Source organism: Rhynchophorus ferrugineus, unplaced genomic scaffold (genome assembly GCF_030347505.1).
Source record: "Rhynchophorus ferrugineus isolate W39M unplaced genomic scaffold, kcgeb_rfMv2 rfM7, whole genome shotgun sequence".
NCBI lineage: Eukaryota > Metazoa > Arthropoda > Insecta > Coleoptera > Curculionidae > Rhynchophorus > Rhynchophorus ferrugineus.
In genome coordinates this window covers 29313101-29333521 of record NW_027472586.1, presented here as the reverse complement: position 1 = coordinate 29333521, position 20421 = coordinate 29313101, and the positions used below count along the sequence as shown (strand labels likewise).

Genomic DNA, 20421 nt, shown 5'->3' with positions numbered 1-20421 from the left:
GAAAATATTTGTTTAATTTACATGCTGTAAGGAACCATATTGATCTATATTAATTGCACACTGTATTTAAGGTACTTAATTCGATAAGGATTAATGCCGTATTGCTTAAAATAGCTTCGTAAATAAGCCATTTTCTCACGTAAAAAGTAAACAATAAAAATGGTTAATGTGGGTTATCCCTAAAAGATAAACATATACCATCGCGGACTTTTTTGTAGACCTTTTTATGGTGTACAATACTGTAGTACATTAATTTGATCTAACTCGTAGGGTTAGGCAGCGTTTTTGCTATTGCTAAATAAGCCTAAAAAAATAGGTTAATTTACGACATCACGTTAGAAACCTCTAAAATTAGCAATGTTGCCTTAGTATATTATGCATGTATTATACATATAAACCTTCCTCTTGAATCACTCTATCTATTGAAAAAAACCGCATCAAAATCCGTTGCGTAGTTTTAAAGATTTAAGCGCACATAGGGATATAGGGACAGAAAAGGCGACTTTGTTTTATACTATGTAGTGATAACTCTTGCCATAACTCTTTAATCGTTTTCACAATGCGGGAATAACTAAAAGTAATACAAGATCTTAAACAACACCGTTGAAAATTATATAAGTTTAATAACCTTTTAATTAGTGTTGGGAACTATCGACTGAAAACAGTCGAAGCAGTCGATAGTCAAAAAACTAGCGACTGAAAATAGCAACTACTATTTATATATAGTAATTACTACTACAAACAAGACGGAAACGTACATATTCCTTCACGTACTTACTAACTTTAAATAAAAGGAATAAATTAATTGCTGAATACTATTAACATGCAATTAATAATTTCATTTTGAACGAAATAGAATTACCTTAATTTTTGAATGTTCTGTGGATCTGTAAAAAGGAATGGAATTTTTTTATGGAATTTAATAATATCCCACAAAGATTTTATCTTAATTTAATATGCTAATTGCTAGTTTGAAATAATATACTATAATAAATATAGACAATACAATAGAACTTAAACAAAACCTAAAAACTAAAGATGTACAATAACCATAAATACTAAATAAAAATTAAACAGCCGGTTTGGTGACGTAGTGGTAACGATGATTGGACGGTCCTCCTACTGTTGCGATAGCCGCGGGTTCTAATCCTGCTGGGGCTTGGTCGTAAATTTATGTTTGAAATTGTTTAATATTTGTGAATGTTCTACGCAAGAGTGTAAAATCCGACAAGGGAAATGATAGTAAGTCCGCCAGTAACCAGGCTGGGTAAGACCGGATGTCTTCTGGGTTGATTTCTAAAGTTGGTCACTCGCCAGTCGGTAGGCTTAATGCTGAGGACTTTAGGCCCAGTTCAGATAAACTCATAGTTGGTAAAAGGAGACTTTAAAATATATAAAAAAAATTAAACATATACCTTATCATAGAAAAAAAACTAATTCATTACATAATTAAAAATGATCGCACAATCACTACTTTTAGAGCTTTTTAAATAAAGTAAATGCTTTATTTATTAATGGACGGAAATATTTTTTAACAAAAAACCTATTATACCTATTATTGTCATAAAAAAAGTATTTGACGATTCATCATTCACAATTTTAATCTTTTTACTATATTACATTAACAATCTTGAAAAATATATTGTTATTTACAAACAAACTACCAAAAAAGTCATGAAACTATATATATTACATTATTGTCAAGGTCGCGGCTAGTACAGAGCCACAGCGTTAAAAATAAGTCGAATGAAACTAGTAGAACCAAAAATAGTAACTAAAAGTACGATTGAAAAAGTCGATAGTAAATAGCAACAAAATCAGTCGGACCGAAAATAGCGACTGAAAACAGTCAGCGGTAAAAAGTAGTAAAATCAGTCGAAACCGAAATAGCCACTGAAACAGTTGATTGTAAAAAGTAGGCAATTACTAAACAGTCGATAGTCAATTTCAGTCGATAGTCCCAACACTAATTTTAATATCGTTTCAACTATAACATTTAGGGATTTATCTTCTGATTTAAAATTGCTCTGCCACCATTTTGTGGTACAATGGATAATGTACCATATAAGAGTTGAAGCCGTTAGCGCATTGATCAGCTCCAACGAAAATAGACCCTTAAATATTTGTTTATTTATTTTGTGTCTGACGGCTATTCTTAGTTGCTTATTGGAGTTTTGGAGGTATTTCGTTTTATCGAATAATACTTACACAAAAATTTTAGGCCTAAACATTTAGCCTCCATATAAGTTTTAACCGTCTCAAATTTCACGCCTTTAAGTGCACCCGTTCTCTTCAAACAGGGAGACAACATTATCTCTAAGCCGATTAATATATAGAAAATTTGAGTGCAATACCACATCAGTTTTAAGTTCGTCAGATTTATTTTCGGAATTATCTCACCAACCTTTATCGTCCTCCGATCTATTCCGAATAAACTACAAACAATAAAAGAATGCGGAGAACTATGGGTACGAAATTGGTAACTACCGAACGAAATCAAACACCACTAAAGCAAACATTCCTTTCATATCGGTTGGCAATCTTCGACTTGCCAAACTCTCGGTTTGTCCCGCAGCAAAACATTTATTTTCCGTCGTTCGAGCGACGCCTTCTTAAAAACTTTTCTCCGCTTCTCCGCCGGGTTTTTTTTTCGAGTTTCGTGCCTTTTTCGGTCTCACCGATGCCACTTAAGATCGGGCGCGGCGAAGGACGGGTTGCGCAGGGAGGGGGGTATCCGGGCTGGAAATCCAATAACCTAGATTTTTGTTTTTGACGTAGACGGACCGAATCGTGGGCCGTCGGGGACCTCGCTAAGCCCTAAGCTAATGAAAACAAATTCGCATTTCCATTCAAGATGGATTTTATTGGTGCAAATATGCGCCGATAGGTGGAAGGCGATTTTAAAAGAATCTAATGGATTTGTCGAAGTTAATTTTAATAGAAAAGCGTCGCTCTCGGCCGTTCGTCTTTGTATCCGGCGGAATATAGAATTTCCTGTTTTCGGTCTTTTTATTTCATTTCTCTTTTACCATCTATTTTGTTTTGTTAAAGTATTCTGTTGGGTTTCGTTAGTCAATTAGTTTGTAAACTGATTTTTGTCTTCAGTCGGTGTTAGCGAACGGCGCTTTTCGTCAGGGAAATCTAGGGGTCGAACAACAGTGGCGGCTGGTGCATAAGCGCTGCAGTGATGCAGATCTCCCAAAAATAATTATGTAATATAACTAAAACATTTTCTATTACTATTCTGATAAAAAACTGCAAGGGAAGTGCGGGCCACAGAAGTAACGTGGACCAGTGGAATAACGTACAATTATTGTACTTCAAGTATTTGGGATTAGTAATACAAGAGAAGATAGAGACATGTACTGTCGAAGCAATAAGCTTCTCTCAAAATAGTGCACGTTGAGGAGAGGAAATATCACAATCAATACTAAAATCTGCCTCTCTCGAACGCTTTTCTTGCCAATCGTTCTATATACCTCTGAGGCTTGGAAACTGTTAAAGTCTGATATCTGTAAGATTGAGATCATTCAAATGCAATACCTAAGGTAAATTCTATATGTTTCTCTCCAATGTAGTGCTAGAAGTGAAGCCTTTAGTTTAAGACAAATTCAAAGATACACATTTCAATGATTTAAACATATTAATCGAATGAAAAGTGAACGAGTTTCTGAAAGACTTCTGTGGAGAAACCGACCTTATGAGAGATACGAGTACAGTAATTAGCTCCAGAAAATACATGAGGCAAAATCAGAGGAAGCAATTTGAAGATTATGGTACTAACCTTGTCCAAGACCAGAACAGTTGTGACACCAAGAGAGAACTAGACACCCCCCCAAGAACTGAATTTTGTTAAACTTTATTAAATCTTTCTACTTATAGTGTATATTATAGTGTATTTTCATCCCTATATCTATTTTTATGTATTTAAATTTTAAAAGCCCTTCAGCCTCTTGCACTATTTAGGGTTAGGTTACAATGTGATAATTAAATAAAGTATATAATAACATATAGTAATTAAGTTTATATAAATATATATAAACTATGGTACAAAGTAACAAAATAAAGACACTTAAATTAATATAGTAAGTCATACAGGTTGCAAAGGAGCATAGATGCCGATTCCACTGAGGGTGTCATAAAAGCTGTATCAATCCCGTGCCCGTCAAAAAGTTGAAAAACATGTCTAAGTGTTTGGGTTAGAGTAGTTGCTCCAATGACCCAGGAAACCTGAGTTGCTGTCTAAATAATTCTAGCTTTATACAATCCAAAAGAATGTGTTTGACGCTTTGTTATACCTCACACCAACATACAGTGGAGGGTCTCTTCCCCTTAACAAGTGTTTATGAGTCAGTTATGGCCTATTCGCAATCGGGCAAAGTTGGGTGCTAAGTTGGAACCTGCTGAACTTATTAATGTTAGGAAATTGATGGAAGACCCTTTTGATCTCCCACAGTTTGTTGTTTTCCATAAGGAGATCCCAATTTGGTTAATTCAGTCCTATATATAGAGCCCCTATGTGTGTTTTGACGCCTTCCCTGCTAAATAGCTCATTTATTTTAGTTGAATTCTCTTTTCTGCTGATCAGATAGTCAGCTCTTTCGTTTTCGGATTTTCCCCTATAAGAGGAGACCAATAAATAATTAATCCTTACTTCCCTACTCTCCAGTTTTATATTCAGCTTATTGAATCTGATATAAAAAGAGTTGGCCCACCCATTTGTAATATTCAATTCAGAGCAGATAGGGCCTTGTAAATGGCCAATAGCTCCGCTGAGAAAATGCTGGTAATAGTAGGAAGGTGAAAGTGCTCCTCTAATAGATTTGATGTAGATGCAGTACTCACGAAATCTTCCCGGTTAGTACCATGCGTATAAATAGTAAAGTGATTTGGGTAGTCCTCCTTAAGTGCTTGGGTGAAAAGCTGTACTACCATGGACGGGCTAATATATTCTTTATTAATTACTTTCATGGACAATTCTATAGATATTGTGGAATGCTGGTGCTAGTGCCGTGGTTATGTTGGGTGCAGCAGGGATTGTTCTTTTAAGTTGACTGCAAATTCTATGATATACTGAAGATGGACTTGTATGCATTTTAATTGCGGTGTTGTTACCTAAACTGTTGAAGAAGAAATAGGTGAATTGGCTCAACTCTGAACGGAATTTGAGGGAGCTTGCATAGTTCATGAGAAGGAGCTCTTGCCGTGAACCAAGCGATGGTATTTCTGCCTTACATTGAAGGCTCTCAACCGGACTACTATGGAATGCTCCCAGTATAATTATAAGAGAGGGCTGCAGTTATGTAGCATTGACTTCTATAATCAATCATACTTCTAATTAGTGCTTTATATATGTTGCTCAGAGAAACCCTATGAGCACCCTAATAGTGATTAAAAAGGGTCTTTAGTAATCGTAGGTCTGCCAAACGTTTTCCCTTTATGTAGTCCATGTGAGTTCCAGTTTAATTTGTGGTCGAATATTAGTCCAAAGAATATGTGTTCCGGTTTATTTATTAAATTCTTGCCGTTCATAGTTAGTGCAACCATTCTACTCGACTGGTACTGGGGTTCCGAATTCCTGCACCGTAATTTTGTTTCCTATTTTATGTACTTCCATAATTTATAGAAAAATATATAGAACATGCAGGGGACGTCACAAAAACACCACACAACTGTAGCTCCGGGGTCGTCACGCTCGTATTATGGCTACGACACATCAACCTTGGTCAACGCCTCGTAACCACAGCCCCCTGGGGGATTTTCATCCCTATACATACCAACATTTATATTTCATTCTTGTTTCAGACCAAGATGGACCAACACTTGCCGCCTGGAACATGATCGTTTCCAAACTGGACAAGTCCAAGCACAACCGAGTAAAATTCAAGCAGCCGTCTTTCACGTTGCCTTAAAACCAGATCCGAACCCGTCAAGCAATAACTTCAATCATCTCTCAGCTAAAATGTCGAAACGATTGATTCTCATCATCGATCTGGATACTATAATTGCCTTATTAACTGGTCAGTTACGTGACCGCTCACTTCCCTATTGACTATGATCGTTCTATTGTCTCCGATATTCCCGATCCCTTTCTAACCCGGTAAGATGTTAAAACTGGAGACGTCGTTGAAGATCGTTTTGATATTGGCCGTCACCACCACCGCCATCGAAGATCGTGACCTGCACAGAACCATTCTGGGAAAAGTTTATTTCGCCATAGCGGTACCGTCTTCTGGACAAACGTTTAGTCGGGCTTTCAACAAGACCTTGACCAACATCACGCAGAACTATATGGCTGGAAGTTTCAAGCGGTTCAGTTATAATGTCAGTTTGGAGCCGTTGGTGATCGAACTGCCGGAAAATGGAAGCTTCAGTAGTTTGTTGCTGGAACACGTATGTGATATGTTTGATGGGAGGTACGTGGTAGCGGTGCTGGTGGTGGGGTCGTCTCCTGCTGCTTTTACCGTTAGTTTGACCGCTAGGCACGCTGGGATACCGGTACTTTGGGCTAGAGGACAAAGTGAGCTGCATCCTGGTTTTAGAAGCTTGGTAAGTTTATATTTTACTGCTCGTTATTTGACTATCGATTTCGTGATTTCAATATACGATTTAGTATGAAATTTTAAATATAAAATAGTAAATGCGAATCATAGCTTGACACATTATGTTAAATAAAAATTTGTTTTTTACGATCTTTCTTCCTAGTATTTTACCGTAAATACACAAAGATATATTCAAATATGCACAAAGTAAATATACTAATAATGTATGAGTTTATTTTTAATCCTTGTGTGGTATATGGCTAAGTGAATGGAGGTAGGACGAAATAATATGGTGATTGTTCCCTGATGTATCTGTTATTTATTGACGTTATAAAATATTAAGAAAATGCAAATAAAAAAGAGGGAGCGGTACTGGTTTTACCTGAAGATCTTGGGCAATGGTGGCACGTCTGAACCGAACGATGGTTTGAGACTGAATGATTCTATGTATTTTTCCCATAAACGTCTCGGGGTTGCCAGATCTTTGTTTTCGTTCATTGGGCGTTGCTACTGCACGTGTTTAACGTCTGGGATAATATTTTCTGTGTATTTTGTGGGCCTCTATTCTAAGACGTTAAATTCGACGTCGACGACCTCAAGGTCGCTACAAATCTACAGCCGCGCATTTTTACCTTATCCGTTGATAAAGGAACAATTTTAGGAAAGACTATATGTAACTAAAACTATCTAAAAAGTAAATACAAATTGAAATTATGATTCGTTACTTTTAATTAGATGATTTGTGTTGACACAATGATGATGATTATGTGTTGAATTTTACGAAAGTTTCTTCCGGATATGCCTTTATTTAGTTATGCCGATTAGAAAGGGTTGTTACATGACTATGTTGGAAAATACTTGGTTAATATCTGATTTAATTTTCTTTTTTTATTTTTATTTTTATGAAGGTCTTTATAATATTCAACATAACAACAATATAATAATTAAACACACTATGTATAAGTATATTAATGCATTTTAAAACATTCTTTATACTCCTTTTTGCCGTATTTAAATTCTTCTTTCAAAAATATTTAGAAGAAATATTAATTATTATTAGAAATATTTGGTAACTTTTAGTGAATATGGTGTATTGGTTAAAAATTCTTATTAGCCAAACATTGTAACATTGTAAAAAACTATCACGCCCATGTTCGCATAACAATTTTCAAGAGCGTCAGTTGTAATCAATAGCTTATTGTTTGACGAAACCGTATCAAAATCACCTCTCATGAGTAATAGACTAAATCATATTTTTCATAGCGTTCACCGTCTTTCTTTGGAAAACTGAAACCACTCACCCATAATTGGCTTCATTTAAAGGGTAATTACTCGTACTAATATTTATCTACGAAACAGTATCAACAGAAATACCTAAATTTAGAGCTTTATGTAGCTTTTATGCCTGTTTTTTTTCTATTATGATCAGAATTTTATTTTTCGTATTCAGACTGGAATACATGAAATAGTTTTACTTAAGGCCTCAGTTCAAAAAAAAAAAAATTCCCAGCGAGCATTCTTTTGACGTCGAAGAAAAGGGAATAGTTGCTGAGGGCTAGATTTGGAGAATACGGTGGATCAAATCATGGATTTTTGCCAACGGTTTCACTGATTTGTGACACGGTGTATTGTCTTGGTGAAGCAGCACTTTCGTTTTTTTCAAATGCGGCCGATTCTCGACAATTTCGTCCTTGAAACGGTCCAATAACGCTATGTATTAGTGGCTGTTGATGGTCCTTCCTTTTTTAAGCTAATGAAAATTATTCCATGCGCATCCCAAAATTCAGACGCCATAACTTTGTCAGCTGACTGTTACGTTTTCTCACGCTTTGGAGCGGGTTCATCGTATGCAGTCCACTCGGATGACTGTCGATTGGACTTGGACACGGAGTGAAATGATGGAGCTGTGTTTCATGTGCTGTCGCATAACGACACAAAAACTCGGAAGTATTACGCTTGATCATCTTCAATCATTTCTCCGGATCATAAATTAGTTGTTTTTGGTCAAAAGTGAGCTCGCGCGGCACCCGCTTTGCACAGAGCTTTCTCCTACCCAGATAATCGTGAATGATATGATGTACACGTTCAGTTGATATGTTTAGAGTGTCTGCTATTTCATTCCAACGGTCATTCAAAATCATTTTGTAAATTTTTTAAATATTTTCGTCGATAACAACCTCTTTTGGGCGTCCACTGCGTTCACCGTCTTCGGTGATCATTTCACCACGTTTAAACTTAGCATACAAATTCTTGATGGTTGATCTTCCAGGAACAGTGTTCGGAAACTCGACATCAAACCAAATATTTGCTTCAACTGTATTTTTACCTGTAAAAAGCAATATTTTATCAAGGCGCGAAATTCCTTTTTATACAATTTTTTTTCACAATAACAAAAGTTGCTTCACTGGAAATGTTATAATTCACAAACTAATGATCCGGCATCTGTCAAATTTATACAAGCATCTCCTGAGGATTAGGACTAACTAAAAAGGTACGGATTTAATTCTAGTAGCTCCATCTATGTGTCAGGACGGGGACTTTGCAATTGACCTGTGATATATATATATATATATATATATATATATATATATATATATATATATATATATATCGCTTTTTGCACATTCAATTCAAAGTCCGGCAAATCCCAGGGAAGGAAAAAGCCGGCCTTTTCCCAACTGCCCAGTCGGAATTGTGAAATATTTATTCTCTCCTGAAAACCGAATAGATTTATTGAATTATACATTATGGATAAAAAGCATGTCATAAAAGGATTTGTTTTTTCTGCACAATTCCCTTTCGATGTTATTCTTTCGTACGATCGGTTGGGATTAAAAAAAATAACAACTAATATTTATGAACTGTCAGCGTTCGAATAGATAGGGAACGAAAATCGATAACTAATTTATTACATGCAGGACAGACATTTTTGATCAAGCTCTTCCATTATTTAATGGACAAATCTGCAATATTAAAGATTTATATATTCAAAGGTATATATAAGTTTTTTAGTAAGTGTATTTTTTTATTTGTATGGCTATGGATGTTTATTAGGGTTTGTTAGAAGTTATATAACAATATGTCGTATATCGGTACAGACTACATCAAACTAAGTTAGAAAATAAACAATAAAGAAGTTAGAATGTGTGTAAATATATAAACATAAACATATTCATACCATATTATGAGTGTACATATATAAAATTGAGGTAACAATAGTAAATGATTTAAAATTCTAGATCAACTAACAGTACAATAGCGACTATTACAAAACAAAATAAAGGTATATATTTAGTATATCTGTAGAGGGTATAGAATTTTTGTTAATAAGCCAGAAATTCATAAATACTAGGTTTCTACTAATATTGAAATGCTGCCTATTTGCACAAGTCACTGCACTGCCTTGTGCACTATGGAAACATCTATTCAAGAATGCGAGAGGGTCATAAGTGAGTACTGGTCATAAAGGTTGATTCTTAAGCGTATAATTACATCTGCTGCTAATATGTCAATTCTGTTTATATTTATTAATTTCAGTCCCTGGTAGTAGGCCTTTTTTGATTTCGCACACTTTATTTTCACTCACAAATTTGTACAGACTAGTAATGTGGACGTTTTAGTGATTTTACCAAAGGTTTTATAATTTTATAATACTGACTTTGTACCATCTATCACAAAATGGGCCTTGTTGAGCTGGAGAATAATCTAATTGCAAGTGTTTTATGGATTTGGAGACAATCATTATGTTTCTGTGGTAGGTTGTTAACAACAAAAGGTCGCGGTTAATATTTTTGTCTTTATATTGTGAGTACTGAAAATATAAAACACTACCTACATAGTCATGTTTATTGAAGCTATTACATTAAATAAATAGGACAGAGCACTTTTCATTTTCAGATCAATCCCTAGTTAGAATAAACAGGCTTCAAATGAAACGCGAGCCCGTATTATTTTACTCATGTCAAAACTTGTGGTAGTGTCAGAGTCCAAGAACGACTGTCTGAGTCACATGACGATGATCGCAGAGATGATGAAATACCTTGAAACCTATACTGTGATCCCTTTAGTTTATAGCTATTAAGTCCTGCCTCGGAATGACTTGAGAAAATTAAAAGTAATTTATTTGTGGTTGAATCATATTATCATTAATTACATAGCAGGCGCTCGGAAAGTATGTTTATTATTCCATCGAAATATTGTTATTGATGACATATTACTTTTTCACTATTCACCTGTTATTGTAACGCAAGTCAAGTGCAAAAATAAAATTGGGAGATCTGAAAGGAAGAAGTCTTAAAAAAGATAAAAATATTCGGCTTAGGAATCATTTAGATATTTTTCCAACATCACTATCAATCCATTACAAAGCTGAAGCCTGAGGAGCTTACTGTTTAAGCAATGAAGTGTGGTCGTTGCCATAGGCCGTATATTCTCCACCAAATCTTACCATTGTTGGAAATTGGCCACAGCCGCTCTATCCTCGAATGTTGTTAAACGCCTATATTATTCGTCACTTTCTATGATTTTGACCTATATCTATTTTGGAGATATTCGTTATCCTCGTCCCTTGTTGCCTCTCAGGAGTCTCAGAACAGTCCATTTTCCTTCATTCGACGACAAAGCATGCCCAAACTATTGTAATCTTCACCTCTGTATTTGTTCGTCAACTATGCCATCTTAATAAAATAATTTCATTTTTAGAACGATGTACTAAATCTTCAGGTGCGACTTAACGGTGTTCAAATATTGAAGCCATACAACAGGATTGGCAAAATTACTTTTCTAATAAGCTGGATTTAAGTCTTATATAATTACTATTTGTAATAACACACGTCCACACTCACACTCACGATCTTAGAGAACTTAAAGCTCCTACGGTATGACCGATTCGGCTTATTGCTTCAGAATTGTTTTAAGAATTCACAGTTGTCAATACTTTGAGGTAAACCATTTATCGAGTAATTTTTTAACTTATTATATCGATGCGAAAAGATGACAGTCGGATGGAGCCAGGTCTGAAAATTAAGGCGAGTGCGATAAAACTTCTCATCCAAGTGATTTCAACACTTCATTAGCTTGTTTTGCTGTATGATATGCGTTGTGATGCTGTAAAATCGCATTTTCCACCGCCACATTATTAATCGATTATTATTATTAATAAATATAATGACCAATAAAACCTAATTGAATGCTATTGTAACGTTTACCTTTTTTCCATTAATTTTTGTTGTCTTTACACTATTTTTGTTAGTCTTGCCAAGAGTGCTACAATGAACAATTTTGAAATATTCAAGTTTCATCAAGATACATAAATTCAAATAGTTTATCTTCCTTAGTCTTATCTTATGCTTTCAAAAATTGAATTCTTTTTAAGGTAATGTCTGGAAATTCCACTAAACCCCTCTGAGGGTTATCTTAACACCATTTAAACCCTAGACCTTGTAAGAGATCTTTTCTTATGCACACACTTTATTTCCATTATTCAGAGCATCCAGAATACTCTTCGTGGTTTGGGATATTGGAGAGATTGAAGAGCCACGTGAGCCCATTGAAGAAAACCTCATAGAGATAGACGTTGTATTGGTTCATCTCATAACCCATAGATTGCAAAGAAAGAGAAAAAGGCTACAGGTTGTTAAAAGAAAATTCTATTGATTAAAATTGCGAAGGAAGCAAATTTACATTACAAATTGTTTGACATGTTGATTCACCATAATTTATCACTTAGATTAATTATATATGTGTTCAATCGCTTAGTAAAGGAATCGACTGCAGATCGTGAATGTTTGACAGCGTGGCTTTTGTATGTCAACTAAATACCGTCGGTCGTCAAATTAATGGAGTTGTTAGCTAACCTCCGACACCGGATTACATTCGCCATCGCACACAGATTAAATCTTTATGCAAATATCTGTTAATTTGTGACGTAGGCCGGCACGCGGTATGGCGATACGGCAACGTGGGTTTGGCCGAAAACCTCGAATAAATTGGCCTGGACGATATAACTTTGCCCCCGTGCTGATACACGTTCGCATTAAGTTGACGAGAGTGGAGGAAAAGTTTTGAAGCCGGCCATGGATTAACGAGGAGGAACCGAATCCCAATTGTCGAATTCCTGACGTAGGTTGCTGAGCAGCGAGCATAAAACTTTTCCGGAAATGTATACGGAGGTAGATAATTAAGTTGAGCCTGTATTAATTAAGTCCAATGCCCAGTAATAATGTTTAAGAAGCATTATTCTTCCAGAATGCGAAATAAATCGTGTTCTAGCAACCATAGAGTAATACAGATCAAAGTCAATAGGGGTGTCTGGAGAAAAGTTTCGCTACGGCCAATATCACGATGGGGTTATAAATGGCCATTCAAGTAATTTGATAAACTTATTAAATAAAATTCAATTAAATTTAAAAATAAATATAAGCTGTAAAAGTAAATAGATTTATAATACATAAATATAATATATCCATAAAATATATCTATAGAATATAATTTTTTTTCAATATATTCTAAAGTCTCCTTTTACCAACTATGGGTTTATCTGGACTGGGCCTAAAGTTTAACTTGGGCTCCGAACCACGGTTCTCAGCATTAAGCTTACCGATTGGCGAGTGACCAACTTTAGAAATCATCCCAGAAGACATTCGGTCTTACCCAGCCTTGTTACTCGCGTGACTGGGATCATTTTCCTTGTCGAATTTTACACTCTTGCCTATGACAATAACAAATTTTAAACAATGACAAACATAAATTTACGACCATGCCTCACCAGAATTCGAACCCGCGGCTATCGCAACCGTAGGAGGACCGTCCTATCGCCTTTACCACTGCGCCACCAAGTCGGCAAAATATAAATATTGTTGTTGTTGATGCATGGCAAATCAAATTTATCTCTTCCGTCTTTTCTCTTTTTTATATTTGTTTAGTGACATCAATTTAATAGGGTCTATTAAAGTTCTGTCTTTTTGTTTTCGTACACTAAAGCAAGCTCTAAATCGTTCTCTGTTAAAATTCTGTTTACCTGTTTTATCCAAAAGTATATGGCACAGTATATTTTATCCGGAAGAGTTTATTTATGGAGTACACAATTTTACAAGGTTTTAAATTTACTTATTTTAAAATATACTAGCGACCCGCCCCGGCTTCGCACGGGTGCAATGCTGATACTAAATTAAATACACTACAGAAAAAATATGAACGTTGTATATAAAAACATAGCGGCCCGCTCCGACTTTGCACGGGCATAAAATATATATGCCTATGTCACTCAATGAAAACATGATTAAAATCGATCCAGTACTTTTGGTTCATTCATTACTGCCCTTGGCCTGCACGCATTAAATTTGGAGTAAAACAATTCCTCTTCCCCTATACTTACTATGAAGATTTCCTGCTATCTTTGGAATATCTAAATTCATACAATTTTTATTACATTACACATTTTTAAACGCAAATTTTAAATTTGTAATATCTCCGAAAATATTTGTTTAATTTACATGCTGTAAGGAACCATATTGATCTATATTAATTGCACACTGTATTTAAGGTACTTAATTCGATAAGGATTAATGCCGTATTGCTTAAAATAGCTTCGTAAATAAGCCATTTTCTCACGTACAAACTAAACAATAAAAATGGTTAATGTGGGTTATCCCTAAAAGATAAACATATACCATCCGGGACTTTTTTGTAGACCTTTTTATGGTGTACAATACTGTAGTACATTAATTTGATCTAACTCGTAGGGTTAGGTAGCGTTTTTGCTAATTGCTAAATAAGCCTAAAAAATAGGTTAATTTACGACATCACGTTAGAAACCTCTAAAATTAGCAATGTTGCCTTAGTATATTATGCATGTATTATACATATAAACCTTCCTCTTGAATCACTCTATCTACTGAAAGAAACCGCATCAAAATCCGTTGCGTAGTTTTAAAGATTTAAGCGCACATAGGGATATAGGGACAGAAAAGGCGACTTTGTTTTATACTATGTAGTGATTTGACAAAAATAGGTTATGTTACAGACGTGGCAATATCGCCCGAAAAAATAAAGAAATAACTCAAAGACCCGCTGACAATATAATAAAATGAGTGTCAACTTCTGAATCATAATTGAATGTAAACAAAACTTACAATAAATTTCTTTTTTTAAAGTTTTTCTACATAATCTGATATATGCACTACGGTACAACGTAAAACTTTGTTTGTTCATATAGTAACATCTGGAATTGATGGTGCAGAGTTAAATTAAAATTTTTTAGCTCAATAAATCCCCTCTTAGGAATGTAAATTATCTAAAGTGCCCTCATGTTGACTCTCTTCACAATTTCGCTCATAATTCAATTCACTTATAATGAGCACTTGAAATTATTTCGCCAACATACTAGCCGAAGGATGTATTCCAGTATCCTTAAGTTCTAAGAGATCCGAAAACTTTCCAAACTACCTTAGTTAAGTAGTCTTAATTAGTAGTTATATTTATTCAGAAAATGACACAAAATATTTTTCTCTAAACAAGTGAACCCCCTCAAGGTATTTATTAAATTTTTAAATGGTGGTACTTTAAATAATTTGTTCTTACTTGGTCAAAACAATTTTGCACTAATAAGTCAATTGAAAAGTACCCGGGCTGCCATAGTAAAACACATTTTTTTGGCAAAATAAGTTTTTTTTTTATTTAACATAATTCCCTTCAAGGGAGATACACTGGTTATAGTGATCCTCCAACTTTTCGATACCATTTTCGTAGTACAATATTTTCTTTACTTTAAAATAGTCGATCACCTCTTCATTCGACGAAAATCTCTTCTCAGCGAGCATTCTTCGGAGATCTGAGAACAGGAAATAGTCGCTGGCGGCCGGATCTGGAGAAAACGGTTGATGAGGAAGCAATTCGAAGTACAACTCATGGATTTTGGCCATCGTTTTCACTGATTTGTGACACGGTGCATTGTATCGGTGAAGCAGCGCTTCTTTTTTTTCTTCAAATGCGGCCGTTTTTCGGTGATTTCGCCCTTCAAACGGCCCAATAACGCTACGTAATAGTCGCTGCTGATAGTCTTTCCTTTTTCAGTGTGGTCAATGAAAATTGTTCCACGCGCATCCAAAAATACAGACGCCATAGCCAGCCGACTTTCCACTCGGATGATTGTCTATTGGACTTTGTAGTGAAATAATGGAGCCATGTTTCATCCATTGTCACATATCGACCCAAAATATCGGGTTTATTACGTTTGATCATCTTTAAATACTGCTTCGAATCATCAACTAGTCCTTGTTTTTGGTCAAAAGTGAGCTTGCGCGACACCCACTTTGCACAGTTCTCACACCCAAATAGACGTGAATTTCATTCAGTTTCATTTACGGTCATTCAAAATTATTTGGTGGATTTTTAAATTTTTTTCTGTGGTAACAACCTCTTTTGGGCGCCCACTGCGTTCGCCGTGGCCGGTGCTCATCTCACCATGTCTAAACTTAGCATACCAATACTTGATGGTTGATTTTTCTGGGGAAGTGTCCGTAAACTCTGCATTAAGCCAAGTTTTTGCTTCAACTGAATTTTTTCCCTTCAAAAAGGAATATTTTATCAACACGCGTGATTTCATTTTATTCGTTTTTTTTCACAATAACAAAAGTTGTTTCACTCAAAATACTATAATTCACAAATGATTCGACAGCTGTCAAATTTATACACGCATCTTTTGTAGGTTAGGGCTAACTAAAAACATATAGATTTAATTCTAGTAACGCCATCTATGTGTCAGACCGGGGACTTTTTAATTGACCTGTTATTTAGTTACCGAATAGCTATGCACCAAAACTTCTCGTCTATTGAAGTTATGTTTTAATTTGGTTATTTTAATTTTTAATATTTAATTTGGTGCCTAGATTTTTGAAAAATTATATTAATTATATAGAAGAAGAAAATATTTTGTAATAAGATTACACATTTGCACGGAATATACCTGATAAAATTCATCTTCATTATCGTCATCATCAATTCATAGCCGGCGCTCGGAAAGAGTATGTATTTCTCAACCAATACGCTGCTGTTTGTACCGCAGGATTTCGTACTTTTCAGACCCTTTTTGGATCCATGTTATTTCGAAGCTGTTTGCTATATCTTCGACCAAAAAGTCAATTTCGGCACATTAAGATGAATGCGTTTATATTTAGTTCTGAAAACGTTGCAATCTGACTCTCTGAATTTTTTCCTCGGCTGAGCTCTGATTGTCGCATCTTAAACAGATGAATGCATTTTTAATACGATCTTGGAGAGAAGCATACACAATTTTCCTTTTAGCATCATATTCGACCTGCTAAAACTAGTGAATGAAGCATCAGAATTCATCATCTTAGCTAGATAAAGCTTCCCCTGATTTTTATATTCTTTCATTCCTATTTTTTAAAAGAAAGTAATTTTGAACAAACTGAAAGGAAGCGAGACAAAATACCTATCAGACGAAAACAGAAAAAAGTGAGAAAGACATCCGGCAAACGCAATAATAATTAATGTCGAAATTGTAATGCAAAATATAGGCACACTAAAATTATCAAAATTATGCCGAAGACGAAACCTATTTTATATTTAAGAAATCGCACTTAGCCGTAAACTAGAAGTGTGTGTAAACTAGAAATGTGTTTGTTGATGTAGCATGATAACCTCGAAGTTGAGATAATTTCAATATATACTTGATTCACAGTAAATGAAACAATACAGCAAGATCACAAATTGATCAACCGAAAAAATAAAAACTAAACCGACAAATATATAGTAATATGTCAGGCAGCATTTCTGGATACCTAATATATTGCCAGCTTTTGAAAAGGTACTGTGTACTGGACTATCGATATTTTTTTAGCCGATTTTTTTCAGAATAGATTACATATAATATTTAAAAAAAAAACTTTAAAACCGGTACTTAAGTTTAAATGTTCATTAAAAATATAACTATTTAAGAGATTTAAAATAAAACATTTATTTTTTAGGCTAATATTTCTTTATATTTATTTTTTCTTGAAAATATGGATATATGCTGACGATACGATAAATTTTATCATCTCACGCGGATGTAATGTCAAACAACTTAGACTTAAACTGATCCAGATATATTGAATTATAGGGCGCACATATAAATAATCTTAAGATAACAACGTGTTCTTAAGTCCTAAGTTCTTAAGGAGGTATGGTACTACTAGCAAATCCAGCACAGCAATACTTCAGAGATTCCGAAATAAAAGGCTGCATGCTATCGTTGACGCTCTATTTTGAATCAGGAACAACCTAATTCAGAACAATATCCTATTGGAAACCATAACCAGTGTGCTACAAAGTTACACTATCAGAGAGGAAGAGTGTTAGTGTACCCAAATACACATGGCAAACAATTAAATGTGCGCGATGTCAGTGAAGTGTGTAGGTAAAACTTTCACTACCATTCCACTGATTAATAGACCCATAAAATTGTTTTTATAATAACATAGAATAGTAACTAAATTAAGTATAATACTATTTTATAAGTTTACTAGCGACCCGCCCCGGCTTCGCACGGGTGCAATGCTGATACTAAATTAAATACACTACAGAAAAAATATGAACGTTGTATATAAAAACATAGCGGCCCGCTCCGACTTTGCACGGGCATAAAATATATATGCCTATGTCACTCAATGAAAACATGATTAAAATCGATCCAGTATTTTTGGTTCATTCATTACTGCCCTTGGCCTGCACGCATTAAATTTGGAGTAAAACAAAGTAAAACAATTCCTCTTCCCCTATACTTACTATGAAGATTTCCTGCTATCTTTGGAATATCTAAATTCATACAATTTTTATTACATTACACATTTTTAAACGCAAATTTTAAATTTGTAATATCTCCGAAAATATTTGTTTAATTTATATGCTGTAAGGAACCATATTGATCTATATTAATCGCACACTGTATTTAAGGTACTTAATTCGATAAGGATTAATGCCGTATTGCTTAAAATAGCTTGGTAAATAAGCCATTTTTTCACGTAAAAAGTAAACAATAAAAATGGTTAATGTGGGTTATCCCTAAAAGATAAACATATACCATCGCGGACTTTTTTGTAGACCTTTTTATGGTGTACAATACTGTAGTACATTAATTTGATCTAACTCGTAGGGTTAGGCAGCGTTTTTGCTAATTGCTAAATAAGCCTAAAAAAATAGGTTAATTTACGACATCACGTTAGAAACCTCTAAAATTAGCAATGTTGCCTTAGTATATTATGCATGTATTATACATATAAACCTTCCTCTTGAATCACTCTATCTATTGAAAAAAACCGCATCAAAATCCGTTGCGTAGTTTTAAAGATTTAAGCGCACATAGGGATATAGGGACAGAAAAGGCGACTTTGTTTTATACTATGTAGTGATACACGAGATTACTTATTGAAGCGAACTTCTATATGTCATTGTATAATAAATTCCATCAAGTAGTTATTGCTGAATGGACAGATTATCGAATGCTAAGAGAATACAATTTTTAAAAAAATTATAGTACACAAGTAAATATAGTAAAACTAGACAATCAAAATTGTAGAAGTGTTCAGAAATTTTGTGGAAATGAAAAGGGAATTTGCCGAAAACGAAATAAATAAAATATTTATAATTTTAAAAATATACAGCCACTTATTTCAACAATCTTCCATTTTAGGGGATTATTATGCCATCACATCTTTACCGCCGTTACTACTTCTTCATTATATGAAAATCGTTTTTCAAGAACGGTTTTTATGAGGTGTTGGTGCACTGTTGCAAATTTTAGCAAATAAAATGGATTTTGAAATAATTCCTTCTATAATTCGTAGATTTTAGCGAAAGTTATTTGAGTTGTACGAACAAATACGTGATTCTGACGGAAAATAATTTCTTGTGTGAACCCAGTTTTTACACCTAATTGGTTCAAAAGGTTACAATAACAATTTTGCTTTATCAGTTTGAAAGTATTACCTTCAAACAAGAGGAACAACTAACTTATTGAACCTACTGTGTCCTTCCATTGTTAATCTCTTCAATGAAAAATCCCTCTTTATATTAACGATGAGACCTTTTTATTGATATAGTTTAATGAACTACTACGGTGAATGTACCGATAATAAAAACCTTACTCAGCAACGCCATAAGACGAGAGCAAAAGTAAAACCTACTCTCATATAATAGTCACGTAATATTTTCTAATTAGCTCTTGATCGGGTCCTCCATTTCCGCTTCAACATCGATCCGGTGGTGTTCGATCGCCAGCAAGCGATCGGCTACTTACCGGTTTCTGTAAACTCAGCGTTAAGACTCTAAAATTCCACGATTGCGGACATTCGAATGACCTGAATGGAATAATAAAATATACCTCTTTATTAAAAGGAACTCAAACTTCTATGAATTATACATGATGAGTGTAAAATCTTTATTGATTTTTGTTTTTTAGAGGTCTGTTTTTGTTATTTTGCTATTGAGATTGCTAAGAGCTACAGCAGCAGTTAATTTTTATGAACTGGCTCTTTGTTAGAGTCGTAATTTAACACTTTTAAATTTAAATTACGATGGGTATTGATGAATTATGGAAATAATTATCCTTTTCGTAGTTTTGAGTTGATAGAGAAAATGTATAGAGTATATATTATAACGAACTAGCGACCCGCCCCGGCTTCGCACGGGTGCAATGCTGATACTAAATTAAATACACTACAGAAAAAATATGAACGTTGTATATAAAAACATAGCGGCCCGCTCCGACTTTGCACGGGCATAAAATATATATGCCTATGTCACTCAATCAAAACATGATTAAAATCGATCCAGTATTTTTGGTTCATTCATTACTGCCCTTGGCCTGCACGCATTAAAT

The 20421-nt window shown here is 34.6% G+C and overlaps 1 protein-coding gene across 2 annotated transcripts in view; it reads left to right on the top strand.

Moving 5' to 3' along the window:
* The window catches only part of LOC143199482 (uncharacterized), a 270931-nt gene that overhangs the window by 37738 nt on the left and 212772 nt on the right, over positions 1–20421 (top strand). For both annotated transcript variants that reach the window (XM_076409316.1, XM_076409315.1), the window contains exon 2: positions 5806–6549. In XM_076409316.1, the coding sequence (XP_076265431.1) occupies positions 6106–6549 (444 nt within the window). In that variant the 5' untranslated portion in view covers positions 5806–6105. The remainder of the gene's footprint in view (positions 1–5805; positions 6550–20421) is intronic.